Source organism: Rhineura floridana, chromosome 9 (assembly GCF_030035675.1).
Source record: "Rhineura floridana isolate rRhiFlo1 chromosome 9, rRhiFlo1.hap2, whole genome shotgun sequence".
NCBI classification, from domain to species: Eukaryota; Metazoa; Chordata; class Lepidosauria; order Squamata; family Rhineuridae; genus Rhineura; species Rhineura floridana.
In genome coordinates this window covers 32487709-32508184 of record NC_084488.1, presented here as the reverse complement: position 1 = coordinate 32508184, position 20476 = coordinate 32487709, and the positions used below count along the sequence as shown (strand labels likewise).

The window sequence follows — 20476 nt, the reverse complement described above, 5'->3', positions numbered from 1 at the left end:
AACTTTACTGAGTAGCTTGTGATTTTGTAATACACATTTATAGTTCAGTAGCTGATTTGGTTCTTTTTTACAGTCCAAAACGATATAGTAATAAATAAATGTGGTGTGTACCATGGGGTAGCAGTTTTCTTCTCATGTGAAATACTGTACCCATCAATTGAGAAAAGTTTATAAATAATGTTTCTGACTTTAAGAATTCTTCATGTATTTGGATGCATGATTGGGGGATTTCAGTAATTAATTTTTTTGTGAGCAATTACATAATGCAGTGCCTATCCAAATATAGCTACTTTCTGTGTCTGCTTTTTTGCAGGTTGTTATAACGGGTTAGTGTATGTCCTTAGAAGGAGTAATGGGGAAATACATTGGATGTTTGTCACTGGGGATGCTGTGAAAAGTTCTGCAGCTGTGGATCCTTCCACAGGGCTAGTCTTCACTGGATCTCATGACCAGCATGTATATGCTTTAGATATTTATGTAAGTAGTCATTAATGTTAGCAAATAATTAATTAAAATACCTCCTAAATCTATTATCTCTATAAAGCAAAGCAAGTCCCAGTGATTCCACTGGAACCTCAAGGTAGTTTAGAATTGCAGTCTTAACTCTTGATAATAAAATCTAGCTCAAGCTCCATAAGAAATGGAAAACCGTTAACCATCAGTTGTTAGTGGCATTTTAAGATCCAGGTTAAGTAGACCTGTTTTAAAATGTGGCCAGTTTATTTGGTGCTTTACCCCCCTGACACTTAAGGTTCTTCCCACACTGCTATTTCTATCATTGCTAACGCTCAACAGAAACTGTATGGCATGCTACGCTGCACCTATTTTTTTATCTGAACAGTTGGCATGTATTTACCTGCTGCTGAATATGTATAACATTGTTTATGAAATAGAACTCTGAAGCCCATGCCTTCCTTCTGAATAATAATAATGAAGTAAGTATGACTTACTGAGCACAAAGATTTATCCACAGGATAATACATCTTAAAATGTGCTGATTTGCAAGTTTTTGAAACAGTATACTGCACTTTAACCTTTAATTAAGCAATGTCATAACCTTGCATTTATCTTTTGCTATGCTGATAGAAGAAAGTATGTATTTGGAAGTTGCACAGTGAAGCTGGAGCTATATTTTCCTCTCCTCACCTAAATCTGTTACCACATCATCTGTATATTGCTACACTTGGAGGACTGCTGCAAGCTGTAAATCCTGTACGTAACATTCTTGATGTTCATGGTCCAGAAATGTATACTGATTGAGAATTAAGAACTTACTCCATCAGCTTAATGCATAACCATTTCACTTCTTGTATAGTTAAGCAGTGTAAGGTGGTGGGACAAGGTATACTACGGCTGATTCTTGCATCAGCACATACCTCTGCAGTATAGGAGAAACATCCCTATTTGCTTAACTTGATGGATGACATTGCCTTGTTTCAGCCATGGGTAGGTTACCTTCTCATCTTAGGTAGTACATGACCTGACAAAGGGTGTCTTGGGACCAAAGTGTGAAGTGGAAAAATGCTGTGAGGGCTCCTTCTGTAGTTCACTTATACTGCATTTGCTACTTAAATTTACCTTGTATTCTTAGTGACAAATTATACTCCCCTCCTCTCTAGATGTGTAAGACGTTTCTGGCGGCAAATTTCTTACGTACAGAAGGCAATCCAAGGAATATATACATTCCGTATGATTCTCTGTTGAAAGATGTGTCCTTCCGTGGTCCCACATAAAAGATACAACGAAATTGAGCAAAAATGTGGGGTATTTAATAAATAGACCTACTGCAGGGGGCTCCTACTTTTTTGGGCCTGACAGCCCATTTAGAACTCAGAAATTGGTGGCACCCAAAAGTACTCATTTCACAGAAGAAACACTGGTAATGCTCAGAAACACCTTATCCGAACCCCAAAACAGGCAAAACATCTACAGCCATTTAAAACAAATAAAACACAAAAAAGCAGACCACAAGCTATCCTTCCAACCAAAACCCCTTCAATTTTTAAAACTAGGAGGGGCAAGGAGGCTTTGTGGTCACCAGAGTGGTGCCATATGGGAGACTCCATGGAGTATCTTCATGGTAGGACCAGCTACTCCCACACTAAATGAAAAAAATTCTCTCATGTTCCCAGTATCAGATATTTACATGTCTTTGCTCAGGTGCTATATTTACCCATTAGTTGAAGTCTTGGCATGCACTGAAACAATATATTTCATACATGCATTTGCAGGCTAAGGGGAATGTAATCTGGAAAAATAATTGTGGAAAACCTATCTTCTCATCACCACATTGCAACAAGGACTGTGTATGTGTAGGATGTGTGGATGGAAATTTATATTGCTTTAGCCACTTTGGAGAAAAGGTAAACACCTGTCTTATTATTACTCAGAACAGATGTTACACTGGCTGGCTTATAATTTCAGTCTGTTTCCAGTCCACTTTTGCATGTGTTCACTCACAAGTCTGTTACATCCCATTTCTGGGACTTTTAAACATCTGTGCAACATTTTACATTTAAACAAAACTATCTTTTAAAATATGCATTTCTAAGCATAATTTATCTCAACACATGCATTTTCATACTTTTTTGAGCCAAGAACTATGTTGGAACATCTCATCCCAGGTTCTGGGCTACACCTAGGATTTAGCATAACATCAACTCCCTTGTTTTTGGTTCTAAGACTTAATTGGTCTAGGGCACAGTCATTTAAGGTATCTAGAAATTTTGCTTCTTTGTAATGTCTGGAGCATGCATTTATGCAATTTGTGTGAGGGTAACTGAAGTTATCAGTTACTGCAGCATTTCCTCCCTTGAATGCCTCCTTGATTTCATTCTCCACCTCAAGATCACCCTGGGCATTTTGGTCAGGGGTGCAATAGTATGTCCCTGTTGTTGTTGTTGTTACGTGCCTTCAAGTCGATTACGACTTATAGCGACCCTATGAATCAGTGACCTCCAAGAGCATCTGTCGTGAACCACCCTGTTCAGATCTTGTAAGTTCAGGTCTGTGGCTTCCTTTATGGAATCAATCCATCTCTTGTTTGGCCTTCCTCTTTTTCTACTCCCTTCTGTTTTCCCCAGCATTATTATCTTTTCTAGTGAATCATGTCTTCTCATGATGTGTCCAAAGTATGATAACCTCAGTTTCATCGTTTTAGCTTCTAGTGCCAGTTCTGGTTTAATTTTTTCTAACACCCAATTAAGTGTCTTTTTCGCAGTCCATGGTATGTGCAAAGCTCTCCTCCAACCCCACGTTTCAAATGAGTTGATTTTTCTCTTACCCGCTTTTTTCACTGTCCAACTTTCACATCCATACATAGAGATTAGAAATACCATGGTCTGAATGATTCTGACTTTAGTGTTCAGTGATACATCTTTGCATTTGAGGACCTTTTCTAGTTCTCTCATAGCTGCCCTCCCCAGTCCTAGCCTATCAGTTCATGGAAGTATCTCTACCTCTTTTAAGTTTTGACTCTGTGACATTGACTTCAAGCCCTAAATTCACGCATGCATGTACTTGGAGGTGTTTCACTTGAGGTCTCAGAAGTTCAGGACTCGCAGCTGAAAATATGGAATGTGTCCTTGCAAATGTGTCTGAAGTGATATGAAAGCTCTTGGAGTGATATGTGCTATTGGAGCTGTGACAGCTGCCTCTCACATGCTTCTTTTGAAGCTGCAGCTACTGAGGATCTTAACATGTATGTGGGGAAATGAACAATATGAATCTCCTGAATTCAGCCTTATGTTATATATTTTGTAAAATTTATTGTGAGATGTTCTTTTGTGACAGCAGTAAAACAGTTGAATCATTGATGACACTAATGGAAATTTCAATAACATATAATTTCTTAATATTGTCATGTAGGTATGGAAGTTTTCCAGCAATGGACCAGTTTTTTCGTCGCCGTGTATTTCACATTTTTGCAGTGAGATATTCTTTGGTTCCCATGACTACTTTACTTATTGCTGTAGTATGGGAGGTAATTTATTGTGGAAATTTAAAACCACATCAACTGTATATGCAACTCCATTTGTTTTCCATAATCATGATTTGGAGGATAAAACACTTCTGGCAGTGGTATCTACAGATGGCAGAATATGGATCTTGGATGCTAAAACTGGTTTGCTAGAAGGTGAAGAGAGGCTTCCAGGGGAAGTGTTCTCATCTCCTGTGGTATGGGGATCAATGATCATTATAGGTTGTAGAAATAACTGTATTTATTGCTTAGATTTATGTATATCTAAAACCAAAAAAGCTGGCTAACAATTGTCTCCGTATTTTTTATTTTGCTTGTATGAAATAAGATAATTTTGCACTGAAGACAATTATTTTCATCAAGCTAAGATGCTTAGATTTAAATTAACATTCTCCTCTTGACATCAGATTACATGTGCAATTTGCAAAAAATTATTTTAAGAGCCATGGTCATCACTGGCTAACATATTAAGATATGCAAAACATAGTCTGTTAGATGCCAAACCATATTCATCTGTACACTTCCAAAAATGGAATATGTTTTACCAGAAAACAAAGGCAGTATTTAAGAAAAATGTGAGAATACTATCAGACTATGGATTTATGAATACAAAATGTTTGGGTTGTAGCAAAATGGCTTGGAGTCATTATTAGAGAGCAGCACCAACCCCAACAATTATGGATTGGTTGAATATTGCAGGAATGGATGAGCTGGTAGAGTTCACTGTATGTTTATTTCAATATATTTAGGTGGGAAATATATACAATTCAAATTTCACTACATAATAAAGGTAATTATGAAGCCTGGAAAAATATGTTTCTGTAATGTGTAAACGATAAAGGCTTATAACAGCAGTTTACATTTGTTCCAAATAATACTAGACTTTTTGGCTGCCAATGTGTGTCATTTTATTTTTGAGGGAAAGCAGTAGGATGGAGGAGTAGGGGAAATTCCATTTGTGAGAGCAAAACTCAGTCATGCAAATAGGCTGATACCATTGAATACCATAGTATTCATTTATCTTTTCTCCTCCCTCTTTCTATTTTTTTTGTAAAAAAAATGATGAATTAGTCCCCCACCCCAATATCACCATGGATTTCTGTTAAATCTCTATCACCTTTTTTTAAATAAAAGACTGAATAACCCATTAATGTGTAAGTAAATAAAAAGTACTTTCATAGTTACAGAAACACTTGTCTTTTTTATTGAAATAGAACAAATTTTCCATGATGAACCATTTACATTAAAATCTGACGATCAGAAAAACTGAAAAGAGAAATTGCACTAATATATCCCGTAGTTATCGATCATTTTACTCAGGTTTTATTGTTGGTAAAAACACATAATTAGATTCCTATAGCAATTCAGGCTTTCCTTGTAAGATAAAACTGACATTTTTAACAAAAAGACCATGAATACATACATCTTCTGATAATTTTCAGCAGATTATAACAGGAATTAAAATGACATTAGTATAAGAAACAATTGCACTTTAAAACATTTGAAAAATTTAAAAAGTACACAAAACAAAACCTCACAATTATACATTTGTTTATAATTTTATACACCACTATATGAACAATAGAGGTTAATCATCTGTAACCTCAAAAATATTTTGTTCCCAAGCTAAGAAAAGTTAGTGATGCCCAGCTCCTGTTGAAATCAATAAGACAACTTATTCATGACTGCCTTAAACCCTATCACTTCCAACAGGACTTGGATATGATTCACTTTCTGTAGTTCAGAGCATTTGTTTATTAGTTACCTCATTACCACCACCAAAAGTTGAGACCGTATTCTACCTAGTGGCCTGATCAGTTTTAAAGTGTTTTTGAATGCATTTCATGTTTGTTCATTTGGAAAGGCTGCAACAAAGCTTAAGCAAAGTAACACTTCATTGGTATTTAGTGCAAAATTTTCAAGTTGACTTTACATGAAATGACAATGTTGAAAATACAGGCTTTTGGAAATGTTTCCGAACAATTATTGTATATACTCCAACTCTGATCCAGCGACTGATGCATGAGTGGAAATGGGTTTCCCATTATAAATGCAAAAGTGTGCTGCACAGGACCCCGCATCTAACACCTCAGGAACAGCTACACATGTAACACAACATGCAGTGTAGCTAACATATCAGCTCTGATGTACTGGTGATATGGTAGCCAGGGTGAAAGGAAAGTTCCTTCCAACTAAGTCCAGGCGTCCCTTACTATCTAAGGTATGTTTAGCGCTATCAATGCTCATGGCATTCATGTTAAACCTTTTAATGGCAGCAGGGGATGCACAGCTTTCAGGTTTTCTTGGTTCCCTGGACTGAAACCTCTGAATATAGTTTCAGTTACACTAGATACCCTCATGCTTGAAAACACTTTGCTTCTGAAGCTTTAGAACTATTTACTAATTATATGCTCTATGCTAACAATGTGTCTAGAATTATTTTGGTAGGACTTTTCCCTTCTATCATGCAAATAGGACCTTTCCCCCTAAAATTATGTATTTTGCTTTGCTTTGCCCCACCCACCTCACCAGCTTCTTCCCCCCACCATCCCCATACTCTGCTGTCCCATTCCAGAAAAATCTTGGAAATGGATTATAGGCAACAAAATTATAATTGCAGTTTATGCAATTGCAGGTTTAATCATAGGTAGAGTAAATGCGCTTTAAAATATATTTTATACCACCCTTAGGAGGCTTTTGCACTAATCAGGGCAGGTACATACTTTTTTCCTATACATGCTGTACTCCATGCTACCTTTCCCACATTCAATAGCAGCTCCTTCTGGTGTCAGTGGGTTAGATGTCTCTCCATTAGACATCAGAAAGTTGTGGATGAGCAAAAGATTGACGTCCACAAACAAGCACATCTTCCTGTTCCACTGTGTGGCCAGAAGGAGCCCAAACTGCTTGTATGGTGTAGATATTTTATATGAATTTGTGCCATGGGTTAAATGAAAGGCCTTGACATACCTAACTGTTATATAGGTTGAATTCTTCATGACTTCACTTAATTGGAAACAAAATAAGTCATTCTTCATTTTTCAGGTAACTGGTTAACTCAATTTCTGTTGAGTCCTAAAAGCAATTTTGCCTTAAACGTTTTTAATAATCCTAAAACTGATGAGTCTTTAGAGATGTTTATCGTGTGAACTTAAATATGAAACCAAAAATAATGCTGATAGGCCAATAATCACACAGACCAGCTGCCCTTCTATAGCTACATAACTACCAAATCTCTTTGTGCTTTTACACAAACATAACTGACCTTCTGTAGGATGATGCCTATTCATTAACAACATCTGCTGTCTTGCCATTTTTTAATACTTTGGATTAGAACTGCAGTTCTCATGCTGTTCCATGGATTAGTTATGGAGTTCTCCCCTTCTGGCAAAATAAATGTGGTGCTATGAGGGGTCTTGTTGGTGAGCATATAGTTAAGCAAAATGCAACTTTGCCTCTTATGATATTTTTAAGACCTTTTTGTTCATAATTCTATGTGGAATCGCTAGAAGACCCAACTTGCTGTCTAATTCACAAACTAGATAAACTGAAGTTCTGTTTAAATGAGTTCATACCCACTGGAACAATTAGAATTCAGTGCATTGTAGACCTATTTCACAAACCTTGAATTTTAAGCAATTTTAAAAGTAACCACGAAAACACATCACTGTTTTCTCTACATTTTAGAGATAAAGATCGAAAGGGGAGTAAGACTTGCATGCAAAGAAATTACACTTATCCCTGCAATGTTATTTAACCAGTTTTACAATCTGAAGTGTGGTCTAAGACTTCCTGTACTGAGGATCTAACAATAACTACATTGTTTCAAAGCATGCCATTAACAAAAGTGCCAAAATGATGTTTGGCCGGCATAACATGCAGATATGCCGGCATAGATGTTGAAAACCAAAGTGCTAATTAAGTACAGAAAACAATTATTTTCCTGAGAATATGCAGTCTAAGGTTCATAAGAATGAAGTCTGCCAGTTCAAAAATTCCCCATTTTCACCAAACTGGTGTATGGTAGTCTTTTGTTACTATTTTGGGTTCCTAACATGCAACCATTTAGGGACAGGAATAGTTACACAGCTAAGCGGAGTTTTGTATAGTATTTAAATTATGTATATTTTGACAGATTAGGATTTGTGGTCTTCTTGCCTTCACATGTGCTTTTAATACTCTGTTGCTATTATTTTTCCCTGTGTCATCCTACCAATCACTGAAAGAGGGAGGTGTATAGGTTGTTACCATATACTAGCACAATGTACTTTTGTACATGATGCCAGTGAAAATACCATAATGCATTTTGCATTAGTGCCTCTGCATAGTCTGGAGTATCATATGGAGAATTATTGTAGGAAAATGCACATTTGATGTTACCCAGTTTCAGCATGTTAATTAACTGATACATTATGGATATTTCCTGTTAGAAGCATCTGATAAAGGCAGTATTTGTCCCAATTAATATTTTTAAACAAACTACTGAATTTGTGAAAAAATCCTAATGCGTTCTTATTACAGCAGAGTAATCTGCTCAAAGTTCCAAACCGAGAGTAACTACTATATTGCAAACTCTTTATGGTAGGACTGGGATATTGGTGCTTTCTTCAGTCACAAGTTAAATTCAATTAAGTGATGACTTTAAAATAATTATTGCAACACTAATAAAAGATAAATATTGTATCTTATTACTAATAAGACAGGTCTTCCAAAATCCTGCACCCGAGTAGAGATTTTTAAATTTCTCAGTAAATGTTATTACATTCTCAACTCCAAATTGGAAACAACATGTGCCATACATTCATTTTAAAAGCATAAGTGGCTGGAATGTCTGGATTGTTTGCAGTAACATATGCAAAAAGGCAATTAGAAATCCATACCAAAATTTAGGAACACTGGAGCACCAATCCTTAAAGTAATATAAAGTAATATTAACATCCATATATTTTTAAAAAGGATGAAAGCTGTGTTTCATGCCTACTCCTCTCTTTCAGAGTACCTAGATTCTCAAAGCAATAGATACAATGTAGATGAAATCTACAGTGAGCTAGGGAAAATGGTAAACAAAAATGTTTATCCTTTAGGATAAGCACTTAATTTTGTTAATTGGTTCTGTCATACGAAAATATTATTTAAAAGGAGAGAGCAATTAATAAACAACAGTAAAGAGCAGAACTAGTATCATTTACTTAATGATTTGGGGACAGTCACTCCAGGCTTTTGCTTTCCTCTTGGCTAAGGCCAGCCAGGCAGGTTCTGTTGACACTGGATTAGCCTCAGGTGTAGAGAATCTCTTGGTGACTTCTTTTGCCAAGGGTGATGATGGAACAGAATCCGAGATCTCCACTGTTAAAGAATGAAGGAGAAGGAAAGATTCATCAACGTAAAACAACAGTGCAGAAACCTACCTTTTGCTACAATTGCATTCTCATATACATGTTCAGTATGGCAGGGGTGCCATTTCATTAGACAGCCAAAGAAGTTGGGAAAAGCAGATTCAGAGCAACATTCAGAGGCCTGCTCTTGGATATATTCAAGATTACATTGCAAAAAAAAAAGGGGGGGTGGAGAGACATTTTAATCACAATTCTGGTGCCTTTCTTATAATTCATAGTAAGAGAAGTAGGTGTTTTCGAGGAACTCCTCAAAGAGACTCCTTTCTCCTCCCCGCCCACAACCCCGGGGCTCCAACTGTAAAAAAACTTGCGGGGCAAACTCCCAATCTGGAGCTATTGGTTCCAGCCAGGCACAACTTGTGCCTCTCTTACCAGGGCTGAGTTAAGCCAAATGTCAACCCTGGAAGATAGGTAGACTGCCACCACCCCTTGACCTGAGAAACCCAAACTGATAGAGAAAACAGACCTGCCAGAGATTCCAAGGGACAAGAGCCAAACTGCACTCCTTGTCCTGGAGCCTAAGGCAAAAAGACCCAGTTATATGGTAGCTTGTGGTTAAATGGCCAAGGTGCTGGATTCAGAGCCAAACTTCTCCAGCAATTAACACAAACTGGAAAATTACAAGGTAGCTTTATTTAAAACAAAAATGTAAGTGCAAATAACATAGCAGCATAATTATTCCTTAAACCAAATACGCAGAAGGTTAGATAAAATACAAAATACAGAGTTCAAATCACATGCTAAAATGACAGTCTGTTTAACCTATTCTCCCTAATCTATTCTCACAAACCAAAAAGAAAGACAGGTAGAATAACTTCATCGTTCCACATCTCCCCAGAGATATATGACCTGGGTAGCATTAGGAAGATGGATCATCATGTTGTATCCCCAACATCAAGTAACAGCAGACATCAGGGAGGTATAGCCCTAAACAAAACTCCTAACTCTACTTTTATGAGAAAAAGCCCAGCAACAGCCAGGATTTAATTAGCCAAACGGTGGCTTCCTGATATTGGAATCTTCCAGGGCCTTTGTGCCTAACAGTTGTGCAGTTTCTCAAACCTTCCCAGGCCTCTGGCCTTGAAGTACCAGTGTCAAGCTGATCAGCAGGCGTTCTCATTGTCTGATTAATCCACTTAACTCAGCTATAAGAACTAAGTGTCTCATGGTCAACTACAGACCCTAATCTAGACAAGATGTTTCCCCCACAATTTACTGCCACAGAGACATTTTTATTAGGCAAACCCTCATCTTTACACCAGCCATGTGCTTTTTTCCCCAGTTTATTACTCTCATCTGAGACTGCCTTAATCTAAGCTTTGTCTTTATTTTTGGTTATGTTACTGCTCCTTTAAATAAAAACCAAGAAAAATTCTAGGAAAGGGGGGAAATCGGGTGCAGTTGAGAAGGAGTTCTAGGACAGTTGATTAGTTAATTTGACCTCAACTCACAGTCTAGATTCAGACACAACAAGCCACAGTAGGGCTTGAGTCATGTGGGCACTGTGAGTTGAAGGGGAACAAGCTATGTGGAGACCTACACAGCAGAGGGAGGCATGTTTATGACTAAACGGTGGTTTAAGACAAACTGTAGCGCACAAGACCTATGTTTTGTTTAACTCTTCTGTTTTTCTCCATTAATTCCCCCCCCCAAAAGGTGGAGAGTGAACCAGAGGAAATGCAGACTTAATGTTACATGCCTGTATAACCAACTATATCATTGGGAAACAGGAACCAGGGGGTTCTTTTATTGTAAAAATCTTTAAAAACCTTTCAGTCTGCTATGAATTTTGAAAATACGTTTGTTCACTATGCATTTGGACACCTCTTAAGATAGTGTAACCAAATTTTGCATGATGGTTCCCAAGATAAATGAACAGGTTTTCATCAATATTTGGGTACAGTTGGATACCAATTTGAATCAAGATGGCAGTCTGAACCCTTCAAAACTGCAGTGATTTCAAAACTCCACTGATTTGAAGGTTTCTTAGAATTCCTGAATAACAGCAGGTACAAAGCTGCAGTAAACAAACAACAAGAACAACCAGAATTTCCTTCTATAATTAACTTTAATTCCTGCACACGTTCTCTGTCCCTTTCACCATAATCTCTTCAAAGCCATCCATAACCTTGAAAAACAAAATCCTTAAAGATATAAGGTGCTTTTGTGAGAAACCATAATTAGTCTTGCATTTCTTTTACCTATTTTCTTTTTTTACTAGTAGGAATTCTAAGCCAGCAGAAGTTGATTCCTTTTGACTCTGACATTTGAAAGACTGGTAGACTTCAAAGGCTTTATAATAAGGCTGAAATATCTGTTTCCTCATTGCACCAACTGAATATGCTTTAGATACAAATATTCCAAAATATGTTGATTTTGAAACAATATTCTGTGGCTCAAGGGTGATATAATCAATATAGGAGGCTATACCTGATAAATCACAGCCTCTGTTTTAAATCAGGGAGAAATGATAGTCAAACTATATTTAAATAATTCTAAGTCTTCTTAAAATTGGAATAGATTTATCTACCATTTGATGGGTAAAAAATACTTTTTATGGAGTAATTAAATTCTTACTTTAAAAGCATATTTCAACTTTCATTTCACTCAAGTGCTCAGTATATATCAGCTATAAAGAGGCAGCCGAAATACAGTTTCATTGCATTGTTTGCTCTTAGTAAATTATTTCAGCCAAACTAATTTTATTATTATCCTTTTTACAGCATTCTTATTCTGTGATTTTCTGGCATTTTGTGTATGGCAATTAAAATACATTGTATAGTCTCAAAACCTGATAGTCATTGGCATTGCAAAAATATAAAAATATTAGCAATTCCTTCATCCATTTTTACTCTACGTATGCTGTGCAACCAAAAACAGACACCAGGTTTGAATTAGATGGTTCCGATTGTCTCCATGTGAAAGCAATTTCTATTCTTGCTCAGAGAGGAAATTGAAGATTTATACACACCCACACAAATAAATGACACCACACTGTAATACCAATTCAACAAGTGGAAATCTGCTTAAGAAACCTGGTTTCTGTGTCTGGATTGCTCCTGTCTCAAGTGAAAGGATCTTAGGTGGAAGGGTGTGCCTCAAAATTCCATACGTTCTGCAATCCAGGTTGTGAAGTCAATTCTCTCCTGAATTTAAAGTTCTGTGGAAAAAGCGGCAATCTTTCCAGCCCCTTCCTCCCTTTTGAAAAGAACACAGAATCTCTCCTTCCCACTATCCTCAGTCATCCTGAATAGAAGCAACATGGTTTGTTAAACAGTATTGTTCTGAGAAAAGTTCTAAACCATGTAAGTTGTTGGTAGAAAAGCTAACATATTTATAGGATTACTCAGCTTCCTAGTATTGGTTTTTAATGCCAGAGCTCAACTCCAGAAGAGATGAAATAAGGAAAAGGAAAATGTTTCATTTATCCCCTCCACAAAAATAAATGGTTCCTAAAGTGATGGCTCTATTATGTGAATAAGGCATACCATTTACATTAATCTTCCATTATGAACAATGCAATAGTAAATAATACTATACATTTACTCAGCTCTTCTATTATGTGTTTCCCTACCATGAAATAAAACTAATTCACCGCCTTCTTGTCTGTATCACCTGAACTTGGTGCCCTTCTGTCAGCTAATCGGCCTGCAGGTTTTAAAGGTACAGTTAAAGAGTCACACAAAAGAAGCCGTAATTAGGCAGTATAATCTAGAAACATAACCATTTCAGTGCGCTTAAGGGAACAACATATTTATTCGACAAGCATATTATTCATTAGTATAACAGCTTTCTCAACCATCTGCCAGCTTTATATCAAGGCACACACCTATCAATTCAGGAAAAGCATATTTCAAGAGGAATTGCTACTAATTTCAAAAGGAGAAAGACAGAATTTTGCCCTTTTTCCAAACCATGAGCAGTAGCCTATTTAAGATGTTTATGGTAATTATTTAGCAAGATGCAAGTTTTCAACATAACCAGTTTGTTAATAACTAAGTATCAAGCTCCCCAGGTATGAATAGAAATCACAAGAACACCAAGTGTAAGATTCATCCAACCTCCATCTAGTCACACATAAAGGGTGCCACAACTCCCAGTAAGGCATGCTAATAATAGGCAGTTGAGTGGTAAGATTTTCTCTAGATGGCCAGGTCAAGAAGCATTGATAAATAGGAAAGGAGTTCTTTCAGACCACTGATGATGTGGCCCATATTTATTTTATTTATATTTATAAATATATTCATACACCGTTATTTCATTTAAAAGCATCAAAGCAGTTTACAGCAAGTATAAAAATGTATAGTAGAAGCCATTAACAATACAGCAAAAACAAATGTCAACTATTGCAAAAAGACATCTTAATTGCCTGCATAAGCCTGGCAGGTTTTCAGCAAGCGTTTAAAAGTTAAAATAGAAAGCTCCTGATGAATTTTTGTTGGCAGAACATTCCAGAGAACTGAGCTGATGAAACTGAAGGCTTGATTTTGCATCAATGTTAAATGACCCTCGCCAACACAGATGAGTCAAGCTGCTCGTGCAGATTATCTCAGTGATCGAGCTGGGATATAAGGGTTCAGGCGGTCCCTGATTAACATAGGCATGCTACATAAATAAGTACATAAATTTATGGGCTAGTTATTTTGTGTATTTGCCAGGCTGAACTGTAGCACCTCAGTGCTCACATTAGGTCTGTAAAGTTGTTGAAATGGCTCCTCTCTCTTTGATTCTAAGCCTCAGTCCTTTTTGTGACTTCTTATGAAATATGTTCTCATGCTCTAGGACAGGCATGCATATCTTGTAATCCACCAAACCAAATATACCCTACTACCTCCTGAGCTCGTGGCAAGCCATCTGTTCTTGCAGCCTGCAAAAAACAAAAGGATTGTTGAACTCCTAGCAGGCCACCATACATAGCTGGCAGCCTCCATTTCTCTTGGTGGGTGATAAATCGAATACATCCAGAAGAAGGGGGTCCTCATCTGTTGAGCTACACAACTGCAAAGGGTCCATGGAAGCAAAGTAGCCATACTACCTCTGTAAATCCTCTGTTGGAGCTGCTTCCCATCTTACATTTCTAAACATGCAACTTGTAGAACCCTGTTCATGCATGACCTGCACTCCTGTGGCAGCCTTCAGACTGAGGGAATGACTGCTATGTTGCAGTGCTACCCATGTGGTGGCCAGAACTGGAAATGTAGCTGTTTAGTCCATCAAGGCCCATTGGCTTTACATAATTGCTCTTAAGTTATGTTCCTCAGCCTGAAAAACTCGTCAAATGAAGTGGCAGTACATATTGCCCTGCTTTACACCTGACCCTGTGGCATGCCTATGACTTTCTTCATCCCTCTGGCTCTTTCGTTCTCCCTAAGCCCACAACACAACCATCAACCTGTCTTTTTGATTTCATCTCTGCCCTTGACTCTTGTCTGCTTGATCGGTTTGCCTGACCTCCAGCCAATCCATTAATAAATCTTCTGCCTCTGGCATACTTGATTCTCATCTACTTTTGTCAGATTCAGAACCCAGCAATAGTCTGTCACATAGTGAGTCTGAAAGATATAATGTTTTGAATGTGGAATAGCCATGCTGGCCTTCCACCCTACCCCTAGGATAATATACACCAGGGAAGGGGTTTGCTGCCTAGTTCTGATCCTCTTGTATTCTAATAGTCCATCATTCCATCCTGACCTGACTTTTTTTTTTGTTCCTGCTTGCTTTGGCACTTGTGATTCGATCTGCTGTTGTTTTTTGGTTGCGAAAAAAAATGATGCAATTTTTAACATAAATGCCTACGTAAATGATTGCAGTGTTCCACGTGGTTTATTTTTTCCTATTTATCACACCTACACACTGTTATGAATGCAACAACTTAGAGGAAATTATGTAATTACATAAAATCGGGGGGGGGGGTAAAAATTGACGATTACAGCCGCAGCCTGCTACAAAAAAACTGCCAGTCCAAAAAGAGTGCAATCCAGTACCAAGTCTGATTTAGAGGATGTTCTCCCCCATCCCTAATATACACATCCAAGAAAATTATCTAATGGTTGGCTCACTGCAAACCAACCATTTTGTCTGGTATACAGGAGAGATTACAGATGATAGGATGTGTATGTAACCAGTTGGCAAGCTGGTTCTCTATAAGGACCTGCCAAATGATGAGGAGACTTGGGCTAGTTCACCAGATTCTTGATTTGTGTGAGAAAATTCTCCTTACCGCTTGGCAGGGCCCATGTGAACACTTTTCACAATCCCCACTCAGCCATGAAGCCCACTGGGTGACCTCAGGCCACTCACTGAAATGGAGAGGGGGAGAGTCCAGCACACTACTGGGAGATAAAAGTTGTATATAAATGTAATCAATGAATAAATAAACTTGCTGCTTTTGAAAGAAAAAAAATTCTGAACCACTGGCCTCAGAAACCCATGCCACCATGTTGAAAGACAAGCTGGACAGGCAGGATTCTGAAAATATGTATCTTCAAATATAATGTGAACCAACAGAATAGCCTACTCACACGAAGCTCACAGAAATGGCAAAGTGGCTATGCTATAACCATGACAAAAAAAAGCATACCTGTCACAGATGTAGGAAGGGTGTTAGATTTTTTAAGCTGCTCTCTGCGTTCAAACCTTGACTTAGGAGTCTCAACTTTCTTCTCTTCCTGGGCTGTGGGTCTAAGCAGTGGACTTGTCCTACAGCTACTACTGCTTTTATTATCTGTCTGATTGTTGATGCTGGCCTAGGATAAAATGCAAAAGGGGGTCACATTACACTATAAGATACAAATATAGTTACAGCAGTGTCTTATCCATGTCTACTCAGAAGTAAGGCCACTGAGGGCAACGGGTGGGATTTGCTATCAGGTACATGAGTTATCAGCCTTAGTCCTTATAGGATTGCTGCTTAGATAAATTAACACCTAGGAGTAAGCCCTAGTGAACAGAGGGGGACTGACTTCTAAGTAAGCATGCATATATTGCATTGTTATCTACATACATTTATGGCCTACTTTTTAGCTCAAGTTGTCCCCAAGGCAGCAAAAAAGATAAAATAATTTAAACACTGCGCAATAAAACAGTAAAATACATTAAAATACCCATAAAACTCTAAAAACTGCAGCAAAGCAAACCAAGCACCACCACAATCTTCCTCATGCCTGGCTTTAAAGGTTATAACAGACAGTTCCAGCTTCTCTAAAGGGCTCCAGCTTCATTTCCATCATAGCTACCCAGAGTTCCTTTCAGCTTGGCTCCACTCTGCCTTTGGACTGTGTTACGAGGCAGGGCCATGGAGTCTGCTAAAACTACAATTCCCACCCCACACCCCTTCTTATGTGACTCCAGAGGTAGTGTGCAAAGGGTAACAAGGACAGCTGTTGAGACATAAAAGTAACTAACTGCACAAATGTTCTGCATAGATGTTATCTCTTCCTTTGGCAGACTTCCCTCACCCACAGTGAATCCCATTATTCGTTAGGAGCCTTAGTTTTCAGGGAGAGAGAGAGGGAGAGAGAGAGAGAGAGAGAGAGAGAGAGAGAGAGAGAGAGAGAGAGAGAGAGACACACACACACACACACACACACACACACACACACACACACACACACACACACACACACACACACACACACACACACACACACACACACACACACACACACACACACACCCCCCCCCAGATTTTCATACCCTCCTTCGCAGGAGGGGGAGAGAGGAAAAAGTCTTTTAAAACCGAGGCTTGAATCTAGAAGAAAAGAAAGAGGAAGGGGGGCTGAGGAACATCAGGGCTCCCATACACGTGTACGACGCTCTCAAGGAACACATCAAGGACTGCAAGGACAGAACCGGGGAGACTCTGGGTCTCGGTGCAAAACCTTGAGACCAAGAGATTCCTTGCTGGTTTTGGATCAGAGCTCTTCCACATGACTTCAGCTGTATTCAACCGCCCACTCCGAGCATAGGATAGGTAATCTCTCCTACCTTTCACCTCTTATAGTAATAGGGTCCTTTCATTTCTTTAGTTTAAAGTTATGAATGGGTTAGGACATTAATGATTAATGCTGCCATGCACCCAAAGAATTCTGTAATGCTTTTGTACTGTTTCTCTCAATAAAAGAAAATTTTGCTTTATTTTGGTTTGGACCTGCATTTCTTGGGGGAAATATAGATACACCATTTAGGCACATTTCAGGGCAAAGCGCTTGTTTTATCCCTAGCAAAAGATCCCCTCCTCTCAAGGAGGTGTGTTTCATGGGACATGAGGGTGGCAAGTTCACACACTCAGGTTCCCAAGAGCACGTGTTGTAACAACTGACACCAGATTAGTTACCAGTGGGCTACCTCAGATGTGGGACAGAGGGAAGGATGGGTGACAGGAGAACCGCTGAGGAGAAAGGAAGAGGCTTGAGGCTTCTAAGACATGATTCCTGAGTGAATTTCACACAGGACTTAGGGAGAGTAGGAGCTGTGTGCTGTTGGTGGACAGGGTTGCAGTGAGGTGCAAACAGCTGACTTTTACAAATCTCCTATGTTTTCTTGGGGGCAGGTGGCCAGCATAATTAGGGGGGAAACAAGCAGTCAAGCTCTGCTTGAGAGAATGTGTCAATATACACATGCATATGCTGCTGATGGGAGTGGGTGCATGTATATAAGGAAAGATGAAATAAATCAGAGGTAGGGGCGAGGAGAGAGAAAGAATTGCAAATTTTTGCTGGCTTCCATTTATTGTAATTCACATAGCATTTGCTTAAACATAGGGTATGGGTGTCTTGCCATTATTCTTTATTCACTAATAGTAAAAAAAACCCTTGCGGTTTAAGAACATACTTATAGCCAACAGATATTTCCATCAAACTTTAAAAAGCAGGGAAATTGGGCAGCTATAGTGAATGCATTCACTAGAAAAGCCAATAATGCTGGGAAAAACAGAAGAGAGTAGGTAAAGAGAAAGACCAAATAAGAGATGGATTGATTCCATAAAGGAAGCCACAGACCTGAACTTACAAGATCTGAACAGGGTGGTTCACAACAGATGCTCTTGGAGGCCACTGATTCATAGGGTCGCCATAAGTCAAAATTGACTTGAAGGCACATAACAATAGTGAATGCAATAGGAGAGCAGGAGACCTGACCTCCTCTCTGAGATATTGTACTGCCCTACAAATTTGTCAAAATGCAAACACACTTTGCATTGATCTTTCACAGTCCAATCCACTTTCTGTGTAGCTTGGAAGATTTTGGTAACGTGCCTCTGAGCTTATGGCGAGTGGTGGCAACACCTGCAATCAGGACTGCATCTCCAAAGATAGAGAATTACATTTTTTGTATGGTTGTTGGTGTTCTTCTTACTTTGCTTCTTTTCTGTTTCTACAAATAATCTAACCTAGAAAATTATATTTCTCTCATTATTCATCCTAGAAATCTGTGTCAAATTTATTTTTATTAATTTCAAAGCATTTTTATTGGTGAATGTCATATGATGGTGAAGACAGCCTTTTCTGTTTCAAACTACAGGTTATGTTCTACTTCTATTTGGGGTATATTAACAGTTGAATCTGAAATGGCAATTTGATGTAAACTCAGACTGATTATAATATGTTGCTGCTTAAGCAATGACTCTTGCTGTTGGAAAAGACCACTCCACCTAAAGGTGGGTGAGCAGGGTCAATTAAAAACATAGAAATTTGCTAGAATATATTTCACCTCTTCCCACTGTTTTATCTTGTGCATGTCTGTTGGAGATTATTCTGCAGAACAGTCAGTGCCATTATTCCACAATTGTTTTTGGATTTTTTTTTTTTTTTTTAGTGAAAATTATTCAAAATGTTGCTGTACTTCACATATTCACAGAAAGAAAAGCAAAATACACTTCCCAGGAGGATCCCTACGCCTGTGCAGCCTCTGAGATGAGCTCCGTCTTGGATGAAACTTATCCAGTTTAAATTCAGTCAGAAGGCTTTTTTCTGACTGGGAATAATTTCTTCCGGTTAAAGAAGAAACGTGAGATTTCCCACATAGCTTTGTTTTGATTGTTGGAGTCTGGAATTCGTCAGAATTGTCTGTCTTCCAGCAGCTCAGACAGAGCGAGGATTTTTATGCTAGCTCAGCTGGATAAGTGACCCGTTTTTTTTTATACGGATTAACAGGCAAACATCCTCCTGTCTACATTCATCGTTTTCTTATCTATACAGCTAAAGAGATTTGTCAAAGTAACAGCAATTGAGATAACCTAGGTGAGGTAAGACTTTCCTTTTTTTTATTCACGGAACTAAGGGGGAAGAAAATATAAATAGCTTATCTTTTTTTTTTATTGCAAAAAGCTGACATGGAAAATAGCTTTTTAAAGATTACAACGGACGAGAGATTTCTGAATGGAAGAGATAAGAAATCTTTTTGATTTACGGCTGGGACTTTTTTTCCTGATCTACTTTTTTTTTGACGAATCTGCTCATTCTCTCTGCTACTAGCTATTTCAATGCTGTGAACGAAAGCCGTTCTTACACTTCCGGGCAGATAAGAGATAAGGGCTGTCTAGCGTGTGACGTTAGTTTGTTGGAAAGATTAACTCCTTTGTAACTGGTTAAAGAAATAAGCTGCTCTTTGTTTGGGACATTGAAAATTGAAGGAGTTTTGTTCCTTTGGCTTTAAGAATGACAATTAAGAAGATTATGGATGTACAAGAAGGGACTTTATCTCTAGACATGTTTCAGAAAATAATGAATGGGATTAACTCAATAAAACAAGAACTGAGAAATAATAGACAAGCGTGGAGAATTGAATTTCACGAAATGAGACAGGAGCTGAAAGAAACTCAGGATTCTATGAGAAAGGAGAATAAAGATAGATCTGGAAAACAAAAAAAGGATGAAAGAGAAATTAAAGGCAAGGTTCAAACTATGGAGATTGGCTTAATTATGGACATGAAAAAAGATTTGGATTTCCTGGCTGTGATGGATCCTGGAGACAAATATTACAGTTTGGAATTCAGCGCTGTCCCTGAAGGAATTGAAGAGATTGGAGATAAAGATATTATCGGTTCAAAAAAATTCTTGGACTGGAAGGATTTGATGGAACTTGAAATGGAGAAAGTTAACAG

The 20476-nt window shown here is 38.2% G+C and overlaps 2 protein-coding genes across 13 annotated transcripts in view; one reads left to right on the top strand and one right to left on the bottom strand.

Moving 5' to 3' along the window:
• The window catches only part of AASDH (aminoadipate-semialdehyde dehydrogenase), a 37328-nt gene extending 32159 nt beyond the window's left edge, over positions 1-5169 (top strand). For all 6 annotated transcript variants that reach the window (XM_061585244.1, XM_061585240.1, XM_061585242.1 and 3 more), the window contains 4 exons: positions 314-477; positions 1087-1212; positions 2232-2363; positions 3868-5169. In XM_061585244.1, the coding sequence (XP_061441228.1) occupies positions 314-477; positions 1087-1212; positions 2232-2363; positions 3868-4266 (821 nt within the window). In that variant the 3' untranslated portion in view covers positions 4267-5169. The remainder of the gene's footprint in view (positions 1-313; positions 478-1086; positions 1213-2231; positions 2364-3867) is intronic.
• A 40-nt stretch (positions 5170-5209) lies between these two features.
• Positions 5210-20476, bottom strand: part of CRACD (capping protein inhibiting regulator of actin dynamics) — a 181990-nt gene continuing 166723 nt past the window's right edge. For 5 of the 7 annotated variants that reach the window (XM_061585233.1, XM_061585236.1, XM_061585237.1 and 2 more), the window contains 2 exons: positions 15956-16121; positions 5210-9325 (listed from right to left, as the gene is read on the bottom strand). In XM_061585233.1, the coding sequence (XP_061441217.1) occupies positions 9165-9325; positions 15956-16121 (327 nt within the window). In that variant the 3' untranslated portion in view covers positions 5210-9164. Of the gene's footprint in view, positions 9326-12949; positions 13024-14033; positions 14243-15955; positions 16122-20476 lie in introns of those variants that run through there. The other 2 variants (XM_061585235.1, XM_061585234.1) reach the window with 2 other exon arrangements.